Source organism: Equus asinus, chromosome 4 (genome assembly GCF_041296235.1).
Source record: "Equus asinus isolate D_3611 breed Donkey chromosome 4, EquAss-T2T_v2, whole genome shotgun sequence".
NCBI classification, from domain to species: domain Eukaryota; kingdom Metazoa; phylum Chordata; class Mammalia; order Perissodactyla; family Equidae; genus Equus; species Equus asinus.
The window spans coordinates 108857603-108880058 of record NC_091793.1 but is presented as its reverse complement, the minus strand read 5'-3'; the positions used below and the strand labels follow the sequence as shown (position 1 = coordinate 108880058).

The 22456-nt window shown below is 38.1% G+C and overlaps 1 protein-coding gene across 1 annotated transcript in view; it reads left to right on the top strand.

Annotated features, from left to right (window-relative positions):
• Positions 1-22456, top strand: part of LRP2 (LDL receptor related protein 2) — a 198384-nt gene that overhangs the window by 76456 nt on the left and 99472 nt on the right. The window contains exons 16-27 of the mRNA XM_070508061.1: positions 949-1152; positions 6826-7018; positions 8915-9040; positions 9881-10011; positions 12848-12985; positions 13344-13625; positions 14814-15056; positions 16180-16299; positions 16400-16516; positions 18960-19337; positions 20513-20761; positions 21995-22206. Of these exons, the coding sequence (XP_070364162.1) occupies positions 949-1152; positions 6826-7018; positions 8915-9040; positions 9881-10011; positions 12848-12985; positions 13344-13625; positions 14814-15056; positions 16180-16299; positions 16400-16516; positions 18960-19337; positions 20513-20761; positions 21995-22206 (2393 nt within the window). The remainder of the gene's footprint in view (positions 1-948; positions 1153-6825; positions 7019-8914; positions 9041-9880; positions 10012-12847; positions 12986-13343; positions 13626-14813; positions 15057-16179; positions 16300-16399; positions 16517-18959; positions 19338-20512; positions 20762-21994; positions 22207-22456) is intronic.

Sequence of the window (22456 nt, the reverse complement as noted above, 5' to 3'; positions counted from 1 at the left end):
TATTCTAACTCAGATGAATTGTTAACTTTGTGGGTCATCCTAGATTCAGATAAAAATCACCCTCACTTAAAAAATTAACACTACATTATCTAATAATTTCACTTTTAAACTCCTTCTGCAATTTTTCTCTTTGTCTTGGGTATAACTCCTTCATCTTTCCCTTTTTGACACATTGTCACTGTCTCCTTCTTTGATTTTAAACATCACTCCTTTCCTGTTTCCTTCCTTTTTTCCCTTCTTTATGTCTTCCTAAATAATTTACTGGTTGCTGTTAATTCTTCTCTTTTACTGATCTTAATACTTCAAAAACTGCAGTAGGATTCTCTGTATAGATCTCTATACAAAAGTTAATCCAACTTGAGAATTTTGATGCAATTACTATGCAGTCCAGTTAATACTGTTTTAGAAATTAAGTTTATTGGGGCCGGCTCCGTGGCCGAGTGGTTAAGTTCGCACACCCCATTTCAGCGGCCCAGGGTTTCGCCAGTTCGGATCCTGGGTGCAGACATGGCACCGCTCAACAAGCCATGCTGAGGCAGCGTCCCACATAGCACAACCAGAGGCCCTCACAACTAGAATATACAACTATGTACTGGGGAACTTTGGAGAGAAGAAGAGGGAAAAAATAAAAATATATTAAAAAAACCGGATTGGCAACAGTTGTTAGCTCAGGTGCCAATCTTTAAAAAAAGAAAAAAGAAATTAAGTATATGGACACTGTCTTTTATATAAATCAGTCTTAAGGTTAAGCTTCTCAGGAAGAAGCAAGATTGTAATACTTGAATCACCTTCATAACTGTTTATCTTTCCTCCTATTATTTCTAACTATGTTTTCCACAGATTTATTTTTTATGTCTATTTCAGAATTATCAAATGTGCTTTATGGATGGAATTCAAACAGGGCAAGAACCCTGCTGTGCTGACTGTGCTGTGTAATTTTCCCCCCAGCTGTTAAGCAGTTCCTGATCTTTTCATCTGAAGTGGCTGTTCGTGGCATCCCCTTCACCCTCTCCACCCAGGAGGATGTCATGGTTCCAATGACGGGAAATCCTTCTTCCTTTGTTGGGATTGATTTTGATGCCCAGGAGAGCACTATCTTTTTTTCAGATACATCAAAAGACATGATTTTTAAACAAAAGATCGATGGCACAGGTAAGAATGGCTTTTGCATGTTTTGTCTGTTTTCAATAATAATAGTAAGAATTTGCTCAGTAAAACTTGGCATTCACTTCGTAAGCAGACTCCTTTACTAAGCTTGCTAAATACTTTTAGATTGAGAAAAGAAATCTATTGCTTTTCTTATGAGTTGAGTTAAAGCAAATGCTTTTCCTTTATTTTCAAAATAAGTTATAAGTGAGAGTGCGCTTTTAACAATGACAAATATTCATATTCAAGGAGTCAACACTCCATAAAAGGAGTGTCAAGTGTATGAAAGCCTTTAATGGATTAATTGACTAGAGCCTGTTCCTCATATTCAAGCAGCCAGATTGATCCAATGGAAGACCTCTCTTTAGGGTTGCTGGAATACCTAAATGCTAGACTTGGAAGAATAATAATTTTTTAAAAGACATGAATTACATGTAAATATGCATTTACTGTAAGTTTTTAATTGATTGGAATTCCTTTAAAATCTTCATAATCATCACAGGAAGATAAATTATAGCCAGTCACACTTTACCATTGGGTACTTTATTGGATGATGGCATAATCCAGTACTTTCATTTTACAACCGACTAGTCTGCAGTTGTAAAAAAATTGGCAGCCAATATAACACAGCAACTAAGAGGTCCAGCTCAGGAGCTAGCCTGCCTAGTTTTGAATCGTGGCTTCTCCCATTTCCTAGTTCTGTAATCTTGGGGAAGTTACCTAATTTCTTTATCCCTCAGTTCCTAAATCTGTAAAATAGGAATAATAATACAAGTACTACATAGCTCATAAGGTTGTTGGGAGAATTTTAAGTTAATACATGTAAAACGCCTGGAAAATAGTAACTATTCAGTAAATGTTAGCTATGATTATAGCTGTTATCAATGCAAAACCATATTACTCTGCTCCACCCTGCCTCCAACCCAGACCTGCTCTCCAAGGTAATTGCTTCCATTCTTTCAGCTGTTTCTTCCATTATTTGTCTTCATATTTCTAAACACTTTGTTTCTATTACTATTTCTCAATTTGTCATTTTAGACATTTGTTTCCTTGTTATAGATAAAGATTTAGCTCTCTGACATTCCTTTCCTCCAACTTCTCTCCCTATATTCTCCCTAAAAAGCTAGACTGTAATTTTTTAATTAAATTAATAGTAGGTGTATATATTATTAACCTAAAATAAATATAAATATTGTTCACTGCTAAGCCAAATACTATTCTGTGATGACATTTTTTGAGTAATTTTTGATTTATTTCTGGAGTTAATAATTGCCCCATCTTCATTTGCTTAGTTTTCTATATAGCTATTATATATTTTTCCCAAATGATCCAACAGATCTATCAAATGCCTGTCTATCTTTCTATCTATCAAATGCAAACACTCTGTAATTTGTTTCTTCTCTGGAGACTTCTGTCTCCTGCTCCAGTTGGGACTCATTTCTCTCTAGATCTGGTGCACAGCCCTTGTCTTTCGACTTCCCTTTCCCTGTTTCCTGTGCTGGATCTCCACTTTCTGGCACATTGTTTATTTCTCTTTCCAGATTTATTTCCTCATTTTGGTGAAACACATTATATAGTGCCTTAAGAAGAATGAGTAGGAGGGTTTATTTTTTTGTCTTGGAATGTCGGAAAGTCTTTTTATTTTGCCCTCCATCTTAACTGTTTGGCTGGGTATAGGGTGAAAGTAATTTTACTCTGGAAATTTGGAGACACTGCTCCACTGTCTTCTAGTATCCAGTTTTGAGAGTGCTATGCCCTTCGGAGAACGATTTCAGTGTATATGACTTTTTTTTGGTTGCTATTGATGTTATTTTGTGTTCATTCCTTTCTGGAAACTTTTAGAATCTTTTTGTTATCCCTTTAATCTTGAGATTTATGCCCTTCTATTCTGGGAGATTTTCTTGCCTCTGTTTTTCTGTTCTCTCAGTAATTCTTAAGAGTAAAATGTTACATTAATCACCTATTTTTTTCTTATCTTTTCTTTCCTAGTTTTCATCTCTATCATTTTGTTCTACTTTCTTGCGAGATTTTTTGGCGTTTTAGTTTTCTGCTTTTCTATTGAATTTTTTATTTTATTTGTAATATATTCAATTTTGAAGAGCTCTTTCTTGTTCTATGATTATTTCTTTTTTCATAAAACCTGTTCTTGATTCATAAATTCAATATCTTTTGTTTCTATGAAGATATAAATTACATTAAAAAATTAATCTTCCTCTGTTTCCATTTCCTTTGGGTTTCTTTTTCCTTTTGGTTTGTTTTCAACTTTCTTTTTCATGAAGGAAGCCTTCTTCAAATTTCTGTGGCCCTTGTTTGATATTAAGGGCAAAGCTATAAAAAGCTGACCAGAGCATCCGTAGATATGAATGGATCTCATCAGCTGGTGGATTTTAGTGAATGAGGCAGCCTTTTTGTTGGGGAGCTCCCAAACGTCAGTATTAGTAAATGTTTTCTCTAGATAGTCAACATCTCCTTAATAGATGCTTCCATTCTCCTTCTTGGGGTGGGGAATAAGAGGGGAGTAGCTGGTTGTCTGTATTCTGGGAGCCGAACAGAGGACAGGGAGAACCCTCCAGATCAGTATTCACAGAATGCCCCTGTACTCAGTTCTGTGTCCATCCTACCCCTGAGTTGTGCATTTTGTCCTGAGGCCACAGTCCGTCTGCTTCAGTTCCTCCAGAGAAGAAAATCTCTCGTCTCTTTGAGGAGGTAGATAGAGGGGAGTGGCCAACGAACCACTGGGCCGCCTGCAGTGGAGCGTGTGAATTTAACCACTAGGCCGCAGGGCCAGCCCTCTCATCGTGTTCTTTTAGTCAATTTCATGTCCACATGCTGAGCAAGTTGCCTTTTAATATATTCTTATTGTCAGTGGGTAAACTCTATGCTTTGGTGAGGAATGTATTACATTGCTCTGTTTTTCGAGGGAGAATGTTGTGTCAATGCGTACTTGTGCAAAAAATGAGTTGTCAGAAACCAAATTAAAGTCAAAATTCCTCAGGGAACTCGCTCTCTCCTTTCTGTTCTCCTACTTCTCTATTTCTACTGAATATTCCCCATCAGATATACTCAAGTCTCTCCCATCCTAAAAGACATTCAACCCTCCCTCCGTTCCATGTCCATCTCTAGTTACAGCCCTCTCTCCTTGATTTCATGGACAAGCATCTTGAAAGGTTGGTCAGTACTTTCCTGTCCCCTCTTCCACATTCTCACTTATTCCTCACCTCAACGCAATCTGCCCACGTCACATGAAACACCTCTCACCTGGGCACCTCCAATCTCTTTGTTATAAACTTTTAGTCCTTATCTTTGGCACTTTGGTCATCTTGTTAAATGCTTTCTTCCATTACAACACACTCCTTTGGATTTCCTTCTATTTCTTAACCTTTCTTTCTAGTGTTCCTTGGAGGTCTTTTCTTTCTTTTTTTTTAAACTTCATTTTTTTTTTTATTTGTATTAGGGAAACTTTATTTTATTTTTTTATTATTTATTTATTTATTATTTTTTTGAGGAAGATTAGCCCTGAGCTAACATCTGCTGCCAATACTCCTCTTTTTGCTGAGGAAGACTGGCCCTGAGCTAACATCTGTGCCCATCTTCCTTCACTTTTTTTATATGTGGGATGCCCACCACAGTATGGCTTGCCAAGTGGTGCCATGTCCGCACCCGGGATCCGAACCGGTGAACCCCGGGCTGCCAAAGTGGAATGTGTGCACTTAACAGCTGCGCCACCGGGCCGGTCCAAGAGGTCTTTTCTTATTTGCCTGTCCTGTACATAACTGTCATCTCTAGTGTTCCACATTGTCCTCTTTTCTTATTCTACATAATTTTGTACCTTCCATGTCTTCGGTTACCATCTATATAGCAATTATATGTTAGTGTGGGGAGACTTAGAGTGTTTCCTGAATGTTTTCCTCTCAGCCTGGGGGATGAGGGAAAGATCAGGGAAGGCTTCTTGCAGGTGATGATAAAAGTCTCCATCCAGGGGCCGGCCTGGTGATGCAGCGGTTGAGTTCGCATGTTTCGCTTCTCTGCGGCCCGGGGTTCGCGGGTTCGGATCCTGGGAGTGGACATGGCACCACTTGGCACACCATGCTGTGGCAGGCATCCCACATATAAAGTAGAGGAAGATGGGCACGGACGGATGTTATCTCAGGGCCAGGCTTCCTCAGCAAAAAGGAGGAGGACTGGCAGTAGTTAGCTCAGGGCTAATTTTCCTCAAAAAAAAAAAAAAATCTCTATCCAGGCTCTCCCTCTGAGGTTCAGACCCATAGTGCCAAGTGCTTTTTGGATCTCTCACCTGGATATCCCACAACCACCTCAAAACCAATATGTCTAAATGGACACCTTTATACCGTTTCTCACAGACGTCTTGCCTTAGGGGAAGAGCATGACCACTCACCTCTTCCTCCTCTCCCTCCCGTCACCCCCAGAAATCTAGTGGTCCCCTGAACTCCTCCCACTCTTTTACCCTCTGTCGTTAACTCATTAATCTTCAGCCAAGCTCTGGAACATGTAGAATTCTTAATCTCTCTTGCTCTCACTTCCAAGTCTTTGCTCTCCTACAGCCCCCAATTTGTTACCTCCTTTGGGAAACCTCTCCACAGCTCAAACTTGCCATATGCTCCATTCGGAATCTGCTTGCGTCCCATCCTGTGCATACCTCCATCACAGCACCCATTACTCTTTTATTTTTGACTCTTGGCCTAACTACCTCCTCCTCTTTTTCCTACTTAGTTATAAACACCTTGAAGGCAGTGTCCACACTTCTTTCAAGATGCTTCACCTCTCTATGACTCAGTTTCCTCCTCTGTAAAATAATAATAATAGTACCTACTTGTTGAGCTGTTGTGGGGATGGACGAATCCATGGAAAGTACTTGGGCCAGTTTCTGGCTCATAGTAAGGGCTCAATATAAGCTATTATTGTTAATACTATTAGCAATGTTATGTTTCCTAAATATCTAGTATGATATCTAGCACATAGAGGACTTTATTTTTGCAATCTACTGAATAAGTGACTGGAAAAAGTACTAGGATTGTTTTTCTTACTTCAAAAGAAAGAGGTGTGATTGTATACTCTGATTCAGATTTTCTTTAGTGAAAAAAGAAAAAAGAGGCGAAAAGGCATAAAAATTTCAGAAAGAGGAAAGTAATCTTTTTTTCTCCTGTACCAGTTCTGATTTTCTTTCTAGCATCTTTGCTGGTCTTTTCCAAACTTGGCAACTTTGTGGCTCTGAAAGACTGCTGAGAGGGTTGGGCGTAATAGCTCAGAGCTCAGAGCTACCCCCTAGTCGTACCTGGCGGTGTCAGCTTATCAGGGCTGTCTGTGGGTGGTGTTTGTGAGTATGTGAACTCAGGTATCTTTTCTTCAGATGTTCTGCAATAAGAATTTTTTTCTGGAAGGTTGAACAAGGGAGTAAATCCAGGCCATACCACTCCTGGTTCTATTTATCAGCATCATATCTATTCTTTGAGATCCAAACTTTGGCGGGGATGGATAGATTCTAAGTTTATCTGATGTTGTTGCTGAGCAGTTTACAGTTGTTTTATTTTTTAAAGAATTCCACATGTATTACTGAAATATGCTCTAATTCTGACACAAAATGAAAATATGTAGTATCAGGAAAATGTATGTCTCATAAAGTGAGCTGAGTTTAAACCACGTCCATATTTTAACTCATAGGAAGAGAAGTTGTCACAGCGTCCATGGTGGAAGGTGTCGAAAGTTTGAGTTTTGACTGGATTTCAAAGAATCTTTATTGGACAGAGGCATCCTACAAGAGCGTCAGTGTCATGAGGCTGGCTGATAAATCGAGACGTGAAATAATCAAGAATGTAAATAACCCACGATCAATCGTGGTTCATCCTATTGCTGGGTGAGTATGTTCACGTCTTTTAAAATTATTGAAAAGTAATGCCGTAGGGATTTGGCAAGTTCAGCAAATAGAAGATTGAACTACACAAATTGAAATCACCTTAAATTTTATCCCTTTAGCATAAGATTGAGTAATCACTTTCTCTCCTTCAAAAAAAATTTTCTCCTTAGTTTCAGCTTTCCCTGTCTTCACTGGGTGTGGTTTTTTCCACAATCGCAGAGGACCAAACCATGTGCTACAGATTCAGTGGGGAAGGAATGAATATGCAGCAGAATTATCGGGAGAGACTCAGATTCTTTCCTTGATTTAATACGTTGATATAAAGCTTAGCAAATTTGTTCAGTAGTTTTCAGAATAAAAAGTCTTTCAGACCATAGACAAAGTTTTCTGTTTAACTGTTCCATAATTGGTAGCGTTGGACAAGAAGAGACAGAATGGTTCACACTATTCCTTTCAGGTTCTTACCTTCCTTATTTAAATATGTTTAATAGCTAATATGTTTATTTAGAACAAGTCTGAGCTAGGTAGTTGTATTTGAATGGAATAGTAATTAAAAAAAGATGACTGGTAATTCACTAAAACAATTCACTGAGGACACATAGTAAGCACTTTACAGATATAATCTCATCTAATCCAAAAGTTAGTTTGTGACCCAGGTATATATAATACCTGTTTTAGAGATAATGAATCTGAGGCTCAGAGAGATAAAGTAACTTGCCCAAGGACACACAGCTATTAAACAACAGTTAGTATTTGAATTCCGGGCCTGTCTGACTGCAAAGCCTGTGTGTCTAACAACTCTGTGTGCTACCTCTGGAGTGTTTATTTTATATTTTATTTTTCTCCTCGTGAAATAATATAAGAAACATTTTAAAACTGACGATATTATTGATAGGAAATTTTATTGCCCTATAGAGAGTTAAACAGTTGATTTTCTAATGAATTTATCTTAAGCTAAATCTTTGGGATTTGGTTTTAAAAAGCCATAAAATTTGTTTCCTAATGACTCCTTCATTTAAAGTAATATGAAGTCACATTTCAGAAAGTTACCTTTTGGAAAAGACTAATTTTAGTTCCTAAGGCTTATATGAAAGAGAAGTTTTTTTTCTTCCTAGACTTACCTTTTTGTCACTCCTCAGAATAAAAAAGATGCCTCGGGTAAGATATTGTTTAAGAGTTATGTTGATTTGGATGCATTCTTCATCAAAGATGTAAAGCTGAGTGCAAATTTTTCAGCTCCTTGTGGAAGATGAATAAAGAGCAATCTGGTGGATCCAGAGAAAAAGAGAGGGATTAAAATCTGTTTCCTTGTTCACAGTTTATTATTTCCTTTGAACAACATGGAGTATTGAAAATGTAACCTGAACTGAGTCTTTTTAATGAATCTACTTGATGACAATAGTTTTAGGTCCTAAGTTCAACACGATGGTCCTATGGTTTGGATGCCCATTTTAATGGCATTTGTATTTATTGCTTTGGTTATATGTTGATAACTGAACTTTTAATTAAAAATTATATCAGGGCCTGCCCATTGGTTAAATTCTTGCGCTCCACTTGGCTGGCCCCAGGTTGGATCCTGGGCACGGACCTGCACACCACTCATCAAGCCATGCTGTGGTGGCATCCCATGTGCAAAATAGAGGAAGATTGGCAACAGATGTTAGCTCAGGGCCAATCTTCCTCACACAAAAAAATAGATAAATAAAAATTGTCAGTTGTACACTAAATCTCCTTAATAAGCAGGTTTTTTTCCCTCCTGTATAAGCCCAATAACATATACAGAAAATGAAATTAGTTCCAGCAAGTCTCTGGAGAATCTGTGTTTGTGCTAAACCTCTCTGAGTCATGTCATTTGTCTCAGTGTTAACATCTTTGATTTATTACCTCTTTTTCTAGGTATATATTCTTTTCTGATTGGTACCGTCCTGCTAAAATTCTGAGAGCCTGGAGTGATGGATCTAACGTTGTACCTATAGTAAATACTACTCTTGGATGGCCCAATGGGTTGGCCATTGATTGGGGGTAAGTAGGAATCATCCCAAATTGCTGAGTTCCCACTTACTGTGGAAGACATGAGGCAATATGTGGAAATAGGAAGGAGTGAGGAAACTGGTACTGCTTGCCTTCAGATATTTTTACATTGTTGGTTGGCAATGGGAGAAGGATGTAGAATGATATAAGAACACAAAGAACACAAACGTGGTTGAGTAGCTTCCACTGGGATGAAAACTAATGGATTCATGAACATTCTGAGGAAATTGCTAGAAGAAGTAGAATGGTAGGACCTCGTGGAAGGTCAAGATGGAGGAGGCAAGACCCAAACTTCAGTAGAAGTAGGCTAGGGATTGGTGAAGTGCAGGTCATGTGTCATTTTTACGTGGGGCATGTTGAGGATAGAAAGTCCTTGTCAATTAACCAACAAATGTATAGTTGTCTATGTGCACTCTGGGAGAATTTTTGAAGTATAAGATATTGTTCTCGAGAAATTGATGATCTATCTAGGAATATAGGAAAAAGTAACGGGGTAAATAACCTTGTAGTTTATAGGATAGATAAAAGGAAGAAATATATTTAACTTTTTAAACATAGATTACTATCTATTATTCTGAACATGTTCATTTAATTCCTAACTTGAAGGTAACATTTCGAGTTTTCTAAGACAATTAATTGAAAATTACTTCTTGAAAGAGGCTATATCTTTCTGGGGGGGATCATCAAACTTTAAACTTTTTCATGAGTATAATTTAAGTTTTAAAAACATTGTTTAATAAGTGTCATTGAACATACTGTTTTTTGAATGCCCTCAGTGTAAATGGTAATTTGCTAGTTTCTGAATAACAGATCCCTATTTTATTACTTTAGTGCTTTACGATTGTACTGGGTAGATGCCTTTTTTGATAAAATTGAGCACAGCACCTTTGATGGTTCAGAAAGAAGAGCCCTGGGCCATATACCGCAGATGGCACATCCATTTGGACTTACTGTCTTTCAAGGTATGTTTTGAAGTAATAAAAGTGTGTGTTGTTTTTATACTTTGCAAGTTGTAACAGTAAAGATTCATCCTCATTTGGCAATCTCACAATTCCAGAAAAGCTGGTCACTTGAGAAGACAAAAAATTAAAACGGTGCTATTATGTATAGGCAAAACATTTGGTTTGTTGACTGAATATTTGACCATTAGAATATTTTTTTTGTTTTAGACATTTTTAAATAATAATATCAATAACTTATATGGGTATAGTACTTTGTAGATTACACATATTATACAATTGAACATGCCAAATTTTCTGTTATATAAATATCACAGGAAGAAATAGTAAGTTACTGCCTTCATCATTTTCAAGAATAAAACAGCAAGAGCTGTTTCCAGTAACTATTGTAACTTTTTTTTTTTTTGTGAGGAAGATTGGCCCTCAGCTAACATCTTTTGCCAATCCTCCTCTCTTTGCTTGAGGAAGATTGTCGCAGAGCTAACATCTGTGCCAATCTCACTCTATTTTATGTGGGATGCCACCACAGCGTGGCTTGACAAGCAGTGCTAGGTCCACACCCAGGATCCAAACCTGTGGACCCTGGGCTGCTGAAGCAGAGCATGTGAACTTAACTACTATGCCATTGGCCAACCCCAGAGTTTTGTTCTCTGATGTTTGCAAGAACCTAGTTAGAATCTTTGTGGAAAAACTATTATACATATTCATCAACTCTATACTCACTGGATGTCTCTGAAGCTTTTTAGTCACAATGTTGGGTAACTGACATCATCTTTGTTACATAGAAATGTATGAAGACTAGCAAGATGTAGTTGTTTTTTCATCAACCTTTCCAAATAATTTAATGCTACTAGTAAAGATTGCTGGGAGCATAGAATTCTGGGAAACTACAGCAACAACCGTCACACCAATATATCGGTTTTCCTTCTCTCAACTCCCCTCTTGAGTGTAAGCGTGCTGTTGTCAGTGGAGTTACCGGAATTAAGAATGTAGCCTGGCACCATGAAACAGGTGGTTTGTTTATTCTTGAAAACAGGGTGTCTGTGAATGATTGTATAGCTTGTGCAGTGCATAAAAGTGCCAGGCCAAGAGGATGAGGGGAGGCTGAAATCCACCCCAGTTCTCCTTGACAAACCATAGTTAATCCAGTTAGAGGGCTGCCATTTTGTGATCCATCAAAGGCTCTGTGCATGTGATAGTTGTGTCCCTGGTTGAGACCTCCTACCCTGAATAATTAGCATAGTGCTTTAAAAAACTAGATACTAACTATAAATCAAAGACTTTCTCACACGCATATAGTGTGGAATGAATAGCTAGTAAATATAGTGCATATTTCATCCCGCTCTCTGTTCATCTGTGGAGGAGTGCATGGTATTGTAAAATATTTTAAAAATGCTCTTGTGAGATTTTTGATGAGTCAATTATACTCATCCCCCTCCCCCAATTCATTCACTCCCTTTTCACTAATGATGTCAGACACATACTATTTGCTGTCACGTTGGAACATTAGAAGAATGTTAAATTTTCTCTGCTCTTTGCTGAACTGTTTTGGGATTGGGTAAAAATGCAGTTTCAGTATCTTTGGTTTCATCAGTATGAAAAAAATTTGAGCGCACACCCATGAGAGCAACACAACCTTCCAAAAATAATAATAATTGTTTCTTCCAACACTGCCCTTCATGATGAATTTCTTATGGAAAGTTGTTTTATTGCACAACACCGTGGAAATTATGTATCTTCTTAATGAAAGGCTACATCTGCTTGGCTGTCTGCGTACCACCCAGGACTAAAAGGTTTATTAAACTCCTTATCTATTTAAGGTTAGTAAGATATCTTCGTGAGTGGTGAGACTGAGATTGCCAGTCAGTCTAGATAAGATTCAGTGAGTCGAGTGACTGATTAGTCATTGATTAGACCATAGATAAGGAAAACCGGCCCAATGATAAAATGTGTGACATCTTAGGCATTTTCTGGTTAGTTGGAATTTTTAGTTAGTTAAGCTGTTGTTAAAGAGATAATCTACTTTGATTCAATTCTTTCTTTTGAAAACTCTGTATATGTCTTCATTCCTGCTCCAGTAGCTAGTATAAAGGGACCATGATTAAATTTTTAATGTCTAGATTCTTACATTCTAACTATCTTTCATTCTAACTATCTTACTGTTTAACTATCTTACTATTTTGAGCTTCATGGAACATTGCTGTGGTTGTAGGTGTAGGCACACTTCTGTGGATAGTTTTCCTGATCCTCAAACATATACTGAAAGTTCCTTTCTGGACTGGATCTGTACTTTTCCTTCTCAACAGCTTCTTATTAAAGTTGAGTATAAAAATTTTTTTAATGTTCTCATTAAGACATCGTATATGGAATGTTTGACCTGGAAGGGAACTTAAAGGTAATTTAGTCTATTTCCTTAATTTTACTAGAAAAATGAGCCCCCACACAGTTAAGTGTTTGCCTAAGAGCACTTCAGCAGGTTAGTGCTTTAGCTGGGATAAGAACACAGTCTTATGAGACACCATCTAATGCTCTACAGAAGAATCCTGAGATTTTTAAAATTTTTATTTTTACCACTAAAGTCTAAACCTAATTGCTATTAAATGCCATCACAGTACTCCATACACACTTGCCTGAACCAAGTATTATTAAATATATAGGCTTCTAAAGAGTAATTTCTAGAGAGTAACAAGTCATGGAAAATGATTGCAGAAACCTATTACAGATATTGATGGAAGAAGCTTCTCACATTTGCAAGAAGCATTACGAATCTATTGCATTTTCCCAAGTGATTTAAAAGCGAGCTGTGAGAAAAATACTAATCACCTGTGTTTCTTCATAGATTACTTATTTTTTACTGACTGGAGATTGGGTGCTATTGTTCGAGTCAGGAAAACGGATGGTGGAGACAGGACAGTTATTCGAAGTGGCATCAGTAAGATAATGCAAGTGAAATCATATGATGCTAACACCCAGACTGGTGAGTGAGATTGCCAAGTTCTTTTATATGGAGGTATTTATTTAATATGGTGGCTCCTTTTCTCCTTAAAGTATATATTGCTCCTGAAAATTTTATATTCCTGTCACTCAGATAGTTTAATAGTGTTAAGACTTAAATTCTGCTAACTCTAAAAGTGTTGTTGGGAAAAACACATTGTAGCACTTCTCTGTATTCAAACTGAATGTTATATTTGGCATGTTGATTTCCAAGAGGAAGCTATCTTTTAGTATTGGGTCTGAAATATGTCCTTTCCATTTGTTTTTCTTCACAAACCAAACCTGTGATCAACCTAATGGAAATATGCGTAGCTCACCATTTCAGGGCGTTGCTTTTTCAGGTTCTAACTACTGTAATCGACCCACACATCCGAATGGCGACTGCAGCCACTTCTGCTTCCCAGTGCCAAATCTCCAGCGGGTCTGTGGTTGCCCCTATGGAATGACTCTGACTTCTAATCACTTGACATGTGTGGAAGACCCCTCCCATGAACCACCCATAGAGCACTGTGGCTCTTTTTCTTTTACCTGTAACAATGGCAGATGTGTACCTACTTACTACCGCTGTGATGGAGTTGATGACTGCCATGATAACAGTGATGAGCATCTATGTGGCACATCTAGTAAGTAGCTTATACACTGGAGGTACTTCCTGGGATGACTAGAACAGGGAGAGGTGGGCTTTAAAAAAAAAAATCTTGGGTTATCTCGATGGGAAAAAATATCTTTTAAAATTTCAGATGTTTGCGTACTCCAAAGGCTGTTAGAAAGCTAGACAATAAATACCATTCATAGATAATGTTACAAAGGATTTCTAGTGTTGATTTGGACTATCTTCCATAAAATTTCTTTCTGACATTGGCTGTTTGGACCAATGCAGTCATTACATCTTGGCAAGTCCCTGAAAAAGTCAAATAAAAATAAACTGGATATAGTCTTTAGTATCTGAGAGAATAGTATCACAGAATAGATATTTGCAATAACAGCTTTTGAAAATCTCGTGGACTATATTCCTTTTTCCCTCTTTGGTGTGAAATGAATTAGGGGTGAAATGGTGGTTTTAACCTTTACATTTTTCTTTTGATGGTAGTCCAGTCTGTAAAGTTTGGAGCTTAATCAATTCTACTGCAGAAGAAAAAAGTATTCCATTAAAAAAAAAAGATAGAGGACAGTTGAAATCTCAAAAATCTCTATTAAAATGAGATTAATAGTAATAATAACCTGTCTTTTTGAAGAGAAAGAAGAGTGATAGATTTGAAAATAGAAATGCCCACTTGTACATTTTTTTTGAAATTTCTAAAATTTTCTTCCTTTTGAATATTATCTTTCTGTTTCTAAAAGTGCAGATTTTTGCCTGAATATTTTATCAACTTGCACTTTTCAAATGACATATTTTCAGGATTTCTGTAAACTGAGTTTGAAATTGTGATTGGAGGAAGTACAGCTTAGAAGTAAAGGATGGGCCTTAGAATCACACCAACGAGAGCTTGAATCTTGGGCAGATTCCTAAAACTCTCAGAGCCTCGGTTTCCTTGTCTATAAAATGCAGATAATTGTATGTACATAACAGGATTCTTAGGAGGGGCAAGAGAGAAGGAAATATATAAAACACTCAGAAAACTGCCTGTTTTATGATAATTGCTAAATAAATACCAGTCAATGATGATGATGATGATGTAATGACTTGCACATTTCCATTTTGTATAATGCTCCCATTGAAAAAGGAGAAGAATCAGGCCTTTACAAAGTAAGAACTCATTTAAAAGGCTGTAAAAACAAGTGTCTTCATGACCAATTTGTTTCTGTTGTAGATAACACCTGTTCACCTTCAGCATTCACCTGTGGCCACGGAGGAGAGTGCATCCCTGGACACTGGCGCTGTGACAGACACGCTGACTGTGTGGATGGCAGTGATGAGCAGAACTGCCCCACCCAAACCCCCACTTCCTGCCCTGCATCCTCCTTCACCTGTGATAACCACCACTGTATCTCAAGGAACTGGGTCTGCGACACAGATAATGATTGTGGGGATGGATCTGATGAAAAGGATTGCGGTAAGTTTTGAACTGATTTCTCCTAAGTCAGCCTAGTAAATAGATTTGAACAATCAGTAGGGCTTGCTCACTAAGGCTTACACAATTTTCATCGTATCTTAGCCACTTCTATTCTGTCTATCAATCCCTGTATCAGTATGCTATAAGAGCAAAGACAGGGGAACTTAGAGTCCTCCTAAATAATGAGTTTTGTTGAAGCAAAACAGAGACTGTCTCTGATGTCTAACATCCAGATAGAAACTTAAAAAGATGCTTCTTTAACTAACTATGCAGATATTTAAAACAAATTTGTTTTTTTTCTAAATCATATAAACACATCTAGACATATGGCTATTGGTTTTTCTTTTCCTATTATACAGGCAAAAAGGCAATAGAATAAAGAGGCACAGAACACTTAAATTTCCGTTAATCTTACCCACCTGCTTTTCATCTTGCCAGTTCTGATTTCCTGTAGGTTGTTTGTTTTCATGTCTGCAATAATAGTTTAAGGTGGAGCAAAGTTCCCTGAACTAAGTTCTAATCTCGGTTGCATGACTAGGCAAGTCATTTTTCTTCTGGAATTAGATGAGCTTTAAGGTTCCTTCAAGCTTTCACATTCTATGAGTCCGTATTTAATATAACTTCATGTTGTGGATGGGGCAGCCAGCACATCTGGCTCTAAAGCTGTATCTCTTGAGCAAGGTAGGACCCTGGATTTTAGAATTGTTCTGCTTAGACTTTGGATTAAATCCAGTTATCATGATCTCTGTCTACACTGCTGCTACCAGGCATGTGGCTCGTGCCAACCATGCTGCCTAGTTGGGCTCCATTGCTTCGCTCTGGCGTAGAGTCATGGACTTAATAGAATTTATGTGGTGTAGTACTGTCCAAGCCCGTGAGGCTCACTTTCTAAGTGTGGTCTATTTTTCAAGGTGCATTACAGTTTATTCCCGTTTCTTAAAACTGTCCTAGCTTTGAGTGCTCTTGCTTGGCTGGCTTTGGCAATGTGGCTGATTTGAAGGAATTTTGAACGCGTGTACAACTGAGATAACTTACGTATTTCCTTAGCATTTTTCAGTTTAGCTCTGGTACACGTTGAACAAGAAATAAACTGTTATTTGGTTTTGTTTTTGGGTGACATTAGAACTTCCAGAGACATGCCTACCTACCCAGTTTCGTTGCCCTGGGCATCGATGTATTGACCTATCTTTTGTCTGTGATGGGGACAGTGACTGTGTTGATGGATCTGATGAGCAGGCTTGTTGTAAGTGGATTGCTTTATTTTGATTCATATTTAGAAAAATCTCGGTTTTAGTCATTTTCTCCTTGAGCTAACTTCTAATGTTTTTCTCTTTCATTCTTAGTTATTAATTGTACTGCTTCTCAGTTCAAATGTGCCAGTGAGAATCGGTGTATTAGCAACGTGTATCACTGTGATGGTGTTTTTGACTGCACTGATCACTCTGATGAGTCAGACTGTTGTAAGTACCATATACCCAGCGTGTTTCAGGTAAAGGAATCATTTCATTTTTACTAGGATTGATATTACCACAAATTTTCTCTAACTCAAACTGGAGGGAAGACAGCCTAAATTACAAAGTATTCTCAAAAGAATGCAGTATGGAACATGCAATAAAGTTGACCAGCTATTACTAAATAATGATTTATAATATGTGAGACAAGTGATTGGATACATGGGCACTTTCAAATAGTCTCTTAGGTAGATTAAATATTTCTTAGATATTTTTGTTCTCCCTACTAGTTTTTCCTGGGACATTTCAAATTAGTGGGTTTCAAATTTTTGAGGCTTACCATAATAAAGATACTTTAATGGTTTCTTTACTTTTTAATTTTATTTATGTGTTTATTTTGAGGAAGATTAGCCCTAAGCCAGTATCCACTGCCAAACCTCCTCTTTTTTGCTGAGGAAGACTGGCCCTGGCTAATCTCAGTGTCCACCTTCATCTACTTTATATGTGGGATGCCCGCCACAGCATGGCTTGACAAGTGGTGCCATGTCCTCACCCAGGATCCGCCGAACCGGCGAACCCCGGGTCGCTGAAGCAGAACGTGTGCACCTAACCACTGCGCCACCGGCCCGGCCCCTGGTTTCTTTAAAATCTAAGTAGGGAGGTCAAATCATAATATAGCTATGGTATGGAATGGTGCTTGATATTGATACTAATGAATTCATTTTTTTAGTTATTATTTATTGAACGTCTGCTAAGATGCTATACATGGTTTTTGTGCTTAGAGTCTGGTAAGAGAATTAGAGAAGGTAAGAGAATTAAAGCAAGGTAGACAGTTACAAGGACCTTAAAAATGATACAGATAAAATTCTTGGAGGTTCAGAGCAAAGAAATTCCTTCTAGCTTGAGGATTCAAGGAGGATATAAATTTGATGAACCCATAATCTCCACAGGCTGGAGGTCTATAATGGATATGATTTATTCTTGCCCACTTTTTGTGTTAAATAGATTTTAGACTTGTAAAAAATGTCAAGAGGTGGTCATTTGTTTGAATAATGATATTTGAATCATAAAAAGTAGGTTTCTATCAATTTTGCTCCCCAATCAGAAGTGTTTAAATCTATGCATAAAAAGAAAAGTTAAATAAAATGCTTACATACTTTATAGGTTTATACAGCACTCAGAAATTCTTTTTTTCCCTCTTTTTCAAAGATTGGCACCTGGGCTAACAACTGTTGCCAATCTTTTTTTTTTTTTTTTCTGCTTTATCTCCCCAAACCGCCCCTGTACACAGTTGTATATCTTAGTTGCAGGTCTTTCTAGTTGTGGGATGTGGGACGCCACCTCAATGTGGCCTGACAAGCGGTGCCACGTCCGCGCCCAGGCTCCGAACCCTGGGCCGCCGCAGCGGAGTGCGTGAACTTAACCACTCGGCCATGGAACTTAACCACTCGGCCACGGAGCCGGCCCCGCACTCAGAAATTCTTAATCACTGATTTTCCTGTTTCACATTGAAAACATGGAATGCTGCTGCGATGATCTGGAGTTATACTGCCAATGGCCACTAACTTGCTGTTGCCTGATGAGGTTTCTGGGTGGCAGTTTGGGTTTACCCCTGTGAAATAGGGAAGCATTCTTATGTATTTCTCAAGTATTGCTCAATGAATAGTGGAAAGTTTGCAATGATTTAAAGATTTACTTTCACTTTTGTTTATTTAATGTGTGCGAGTTTCATTGGGTATATTCATTTGAGGGAAAATTGTAACATCCAAACAGATGATGTTAATCACATTAATTCAAAGTAACCAAAGCTGTTTAAGCTGTGTTGAAATGCTATGGTGATTCTTTTGTGTGTGTGTGTGTGTGTGTGTGAGAGGAAGATTGGCCCTGAGCTAACGTCTGTTGCCAGTCTTTCTCTTTTTTGTTTGAGGAAGATTGGCTCTGAGCTAACCTCTGTGCCAGTCTTCCTCTATTTTATGTGGGATGTCGCCACAGTGTGGCTTGATGACCGGTGCTAGGTCTGCGCCTGGGATCCGAACCTGCAAACCCCGGGCCACTGAAGCAGAGCATGAGAACTTAACCACTATGCCACTGAGCCAGCCCTGCACTGGTGATTCTTAATAAAAAGACAGACAGATTTTATTATTTAATCTGTAATCGAATGAACATTAGAAATGCAGGAAACAATTTTCTTTTGACTCAGGAACTTATCTTCTATTTAGGAGTCTTGCGTACTGTTCTTTGTTGTCATATCCACAAATCAGACAAATATTGAAATTTCTGTGTACCACATAGAGAAGACCCTATTGCATTTTATATTTTAATATTGTATTTGTCCTAGTCATTATTATAAATCTACCATTGATCCAAAATCATTTCCTCTGGACCGAGGAATTATATAAAAGAGATTATGAATTGCATTCGCAAGCCCATTTTCCCCATGCTTTTCTTTTAGCAACCAGGCCTTCTGGTATGTGCCACCCAGATGAATTTCAGTGCCAAGCAGACGGTACCTGCATCCCGGGGAGCTGGAAGTGTGATGGGCACCGAGACTGCATCTCTGGATCTGATGAGCACCAGGGCTGTTCCCCCAGAACCTGTCCTCCATCTCATTTCCTCTGTGACAATGGGAACTGCGTCTACAAGGAGTGGCTCTGTGATGGGGACAATGACTGCAGGGATATGAGTGATGAGAAGGAATGCCCTACTCAGGCCTTTCACTGTCCCGTTGGGCAATGGCAGTGCCCTGGACATAGCATCTGTGTGAATCTGAGTGCGGTGTGTAATGGCATCTCTGACTGCCCCAATGGGACAGATGAGTCCCCACTTTGCAGTAAGTTTCCTGATCACAGTTTATTGGCCATAAATTCATTCTGAGCAGTGGGCTGCTATGCCTCACCATTGTCACAGTCACCATGTAGCTTTTGAGGAAGGGATTTCAATTCCTCTCTGAATTCAAATCTGTGTAGGGATAATCATCCTGGAATTCAAATAAATCATCGCTGGATAATATTTCTCATTAAATCCTTTGCACTTGGTTCTGTGTTTTTACTTCTTTTTATGTCATTGTTTAGAAAATCTGAGGCTGTTAGATTGTCAAATTAAATTTGGTTCTGTTGGTAATGTGCTCGTAAGTTTTTCTAACTTTAATATTTTCTAATTTCAATCAGAACTTGCCACAAAACAAATGAAGTCCGGGGATTTGTGTGTGCTGTGATTAAAATCTTGTGATTGGCATGTAATCCTAATTACTGTCCTTTCTTTCTTTCCTTTTTAATCAATGCTCACTCTCAGATGAACCCCAGCCAGGTATGATTGCAAAGTATTTTAGATCCTTACGATTTTATATGTGTTATGTTTGAGCCAAAAATGTCCTAATCATTTTGACTTACTTCCCCTTCTAGTGCATGTTTTGTATCATGACTCTCGTAAATAATTTAGAGCAAATGTAGAAATAGACATCCTCAGGCGTATGAGCTGGCATTCCCGTTTTGTCCCTGACGTAAGGAAGGATGGCGTTCTAGTGGATCAATGCCGTCTCACGTTCCAATTGCCTTTCCCTTTCCATTTATTCACTTTCATAGACCTTCCAGCCCTTGCTCTTAAATGTTAAAGTCATATGTTCTGTTTCTGTGTAGGTAGAAGAATGACAGGAAGCAAGTGCGAAGTAATTTAGGTCTTTTTGTATGTTTTATCAATGACAGTTATGTTTCTTGATGTCAACAATACTTCCCCAAGTTTCTCTCATCTCACTAAATGGAGTTATCATAGAGGAATGCAGTGAAAAAAGTGGTCCAAGTCCTGTGGATATGAAGGATAGTAGATCCTCAGGCAAATCAGAGCAGACACTGAACAGCTTGTAGAGCTCATCCAAGTGGATGTTGCTCTTAGCTCTTACCTGGGTATTATGTGCAAGGTGGCCTGAGACTGTTTGACAAATATCACAATAGAGTGAACCAAAAAAGCAAAGATTCCTGACTTTTCCATGATTCTCTTTCTTTATTCTAGACCAGGAGAGCTGCTCAGATTCCAATGCTGGCTGTACACACCAGTGTATTCAAGGGCCCTTTGGGGCTCAATGCCTGTGTCCATTGGGATTCCTGCTTGCCAATGATTCTAAGACCTGTGAAGACATAGATGAATGCCAGATTCCAGGCTATTGTAGCCAGCACTGTTACAATATGAGAGGTTCTTTCCGGTGCTGGTGTGATAAAGAATATATGTTAGACACTGATGGGAGAACCTGCAAAGTTACAGGTAATGACTGAACTTGAAAGTGAACTAACTCCAGCTAATTTAACAGAACACCCTAGAGCTTAAGATCAGATGTCACATGTAGGCATTTGACAATGTTGGTTAAGAGTCAAATGGACTCAAATCATGGATAGGTTATGTAACCTCCTTAAATCTCAGTTTCTTGTGAGGATTAAATGAGTTAATATACATAAATATAGAGGTTAAAAAATACAGGTGGTAGATGATTTTTTAAATTATTTAAAATAATATCAAAATGGTTTTTATATTATTTTAAAAAGAATTTCTATATTGTATTTGAGCATCATTATATAATGTTTAATGAATTCAATTCAACTGATATTAATCCAGTTTCTACTATGTGAAAGTGACTTTACTGTGTATTAGGATATTGATTTAGCTGCTTTAAAAGTGACCAAATAAAGGAGGCTAAAACAAAATAGACAGTTTCTGTTTTTTCAAGTAAGAGTCTGGATGGTAGATAGTTCGGGGGGTAAAGCTGATCTGTTATCCTCATTGTGTAGCTTCCATGTAGGGATCCAATGCTATTGCTCCAGTCTTTGCCCTCCCTCAGAAAGTAAGAAAGGGAAAGTGGAAGGCAAGCTTCTTTTTAAGGATGGGACCTGGAATTTGATACGTCATTTCTACGCACGGCCTGTTGGTTGGAACTTAGTCGTATGGTTACTCCAGGCAGAAATGGAGGCAGAGAAATGTCTCTAGCTGGATGGCTGTGTGCCAAGTTAAAACTTGGCATGGCTTATTATTAAAAAGGAAGAAGAGGAGAGGAGATCCTGGGGGACAGTTAGACGTCTCTGCCACAGCTGGATGCCTGGGGGAAAAGAAAAATATTTAAGACATGATTTCTGCTATAAAGACACCTACAATCTAGGAAGGAAGATAAACAAAGATATAAAAGTAACTCTAGTAACAGGGAGAATGCAAGTATGGTTCACTCCAGATTAATATTTAGACAAACACTGAAGTATAATTCAAGGAGGAAAGATATTTTGGACAAAGCTTAATTTAAAGACTGATGAAAATCAGATAACTGTTATGATAAACAAAGAAATGATTAAAATCGTTCTTATAGAGATTTTTGTTTGTTTTTGCCATTACTATAGTTTGGAATTACATCTTCATTCTATTACCAAAAGTATTACATCAAATATTTAGGAGACTCTTTAATTGTGTTTTCTCCCAAAATCATTGACATTTTGGCATTTTCGTCTTGGACAGCATCCGAAAGTCTGCTGTTACTTGTGGCAAGTCGGAACCAAATTGTTGCTGACAATATCACCTCCCAGGTCCACAATATCTATTCACTTATCCAGGATGGTTCTCATATTGTAGCTATTGATTTTGATTCTGTCAGTGGTCGTGTCTTCTGGTCAGATGGAACTCAGGGTAAAATCTGGAGTGCATTTCAAAATGGAACAGACAAAAAAGTAGTAAGTACATTTCTCCTGACCTTTGGCTTGACTTTTTCCCCTGTCTTGGGCCTATTTGCTATTCCTCACCAGTGAGAGAAGGCCCTATCCTCAGTGGTTTCATATTCCCCTCTTGGCCACGTCACACCGAAGAAGCCTGGATATTCATAACTCCTAATCTGAGTGTTTCAGATAAAAATGTGGCCTCTGAAGGCAGATCCATGATTCTGAATTCCTGGTCACATGATGCAGAGACTTCACAAAATCTCTG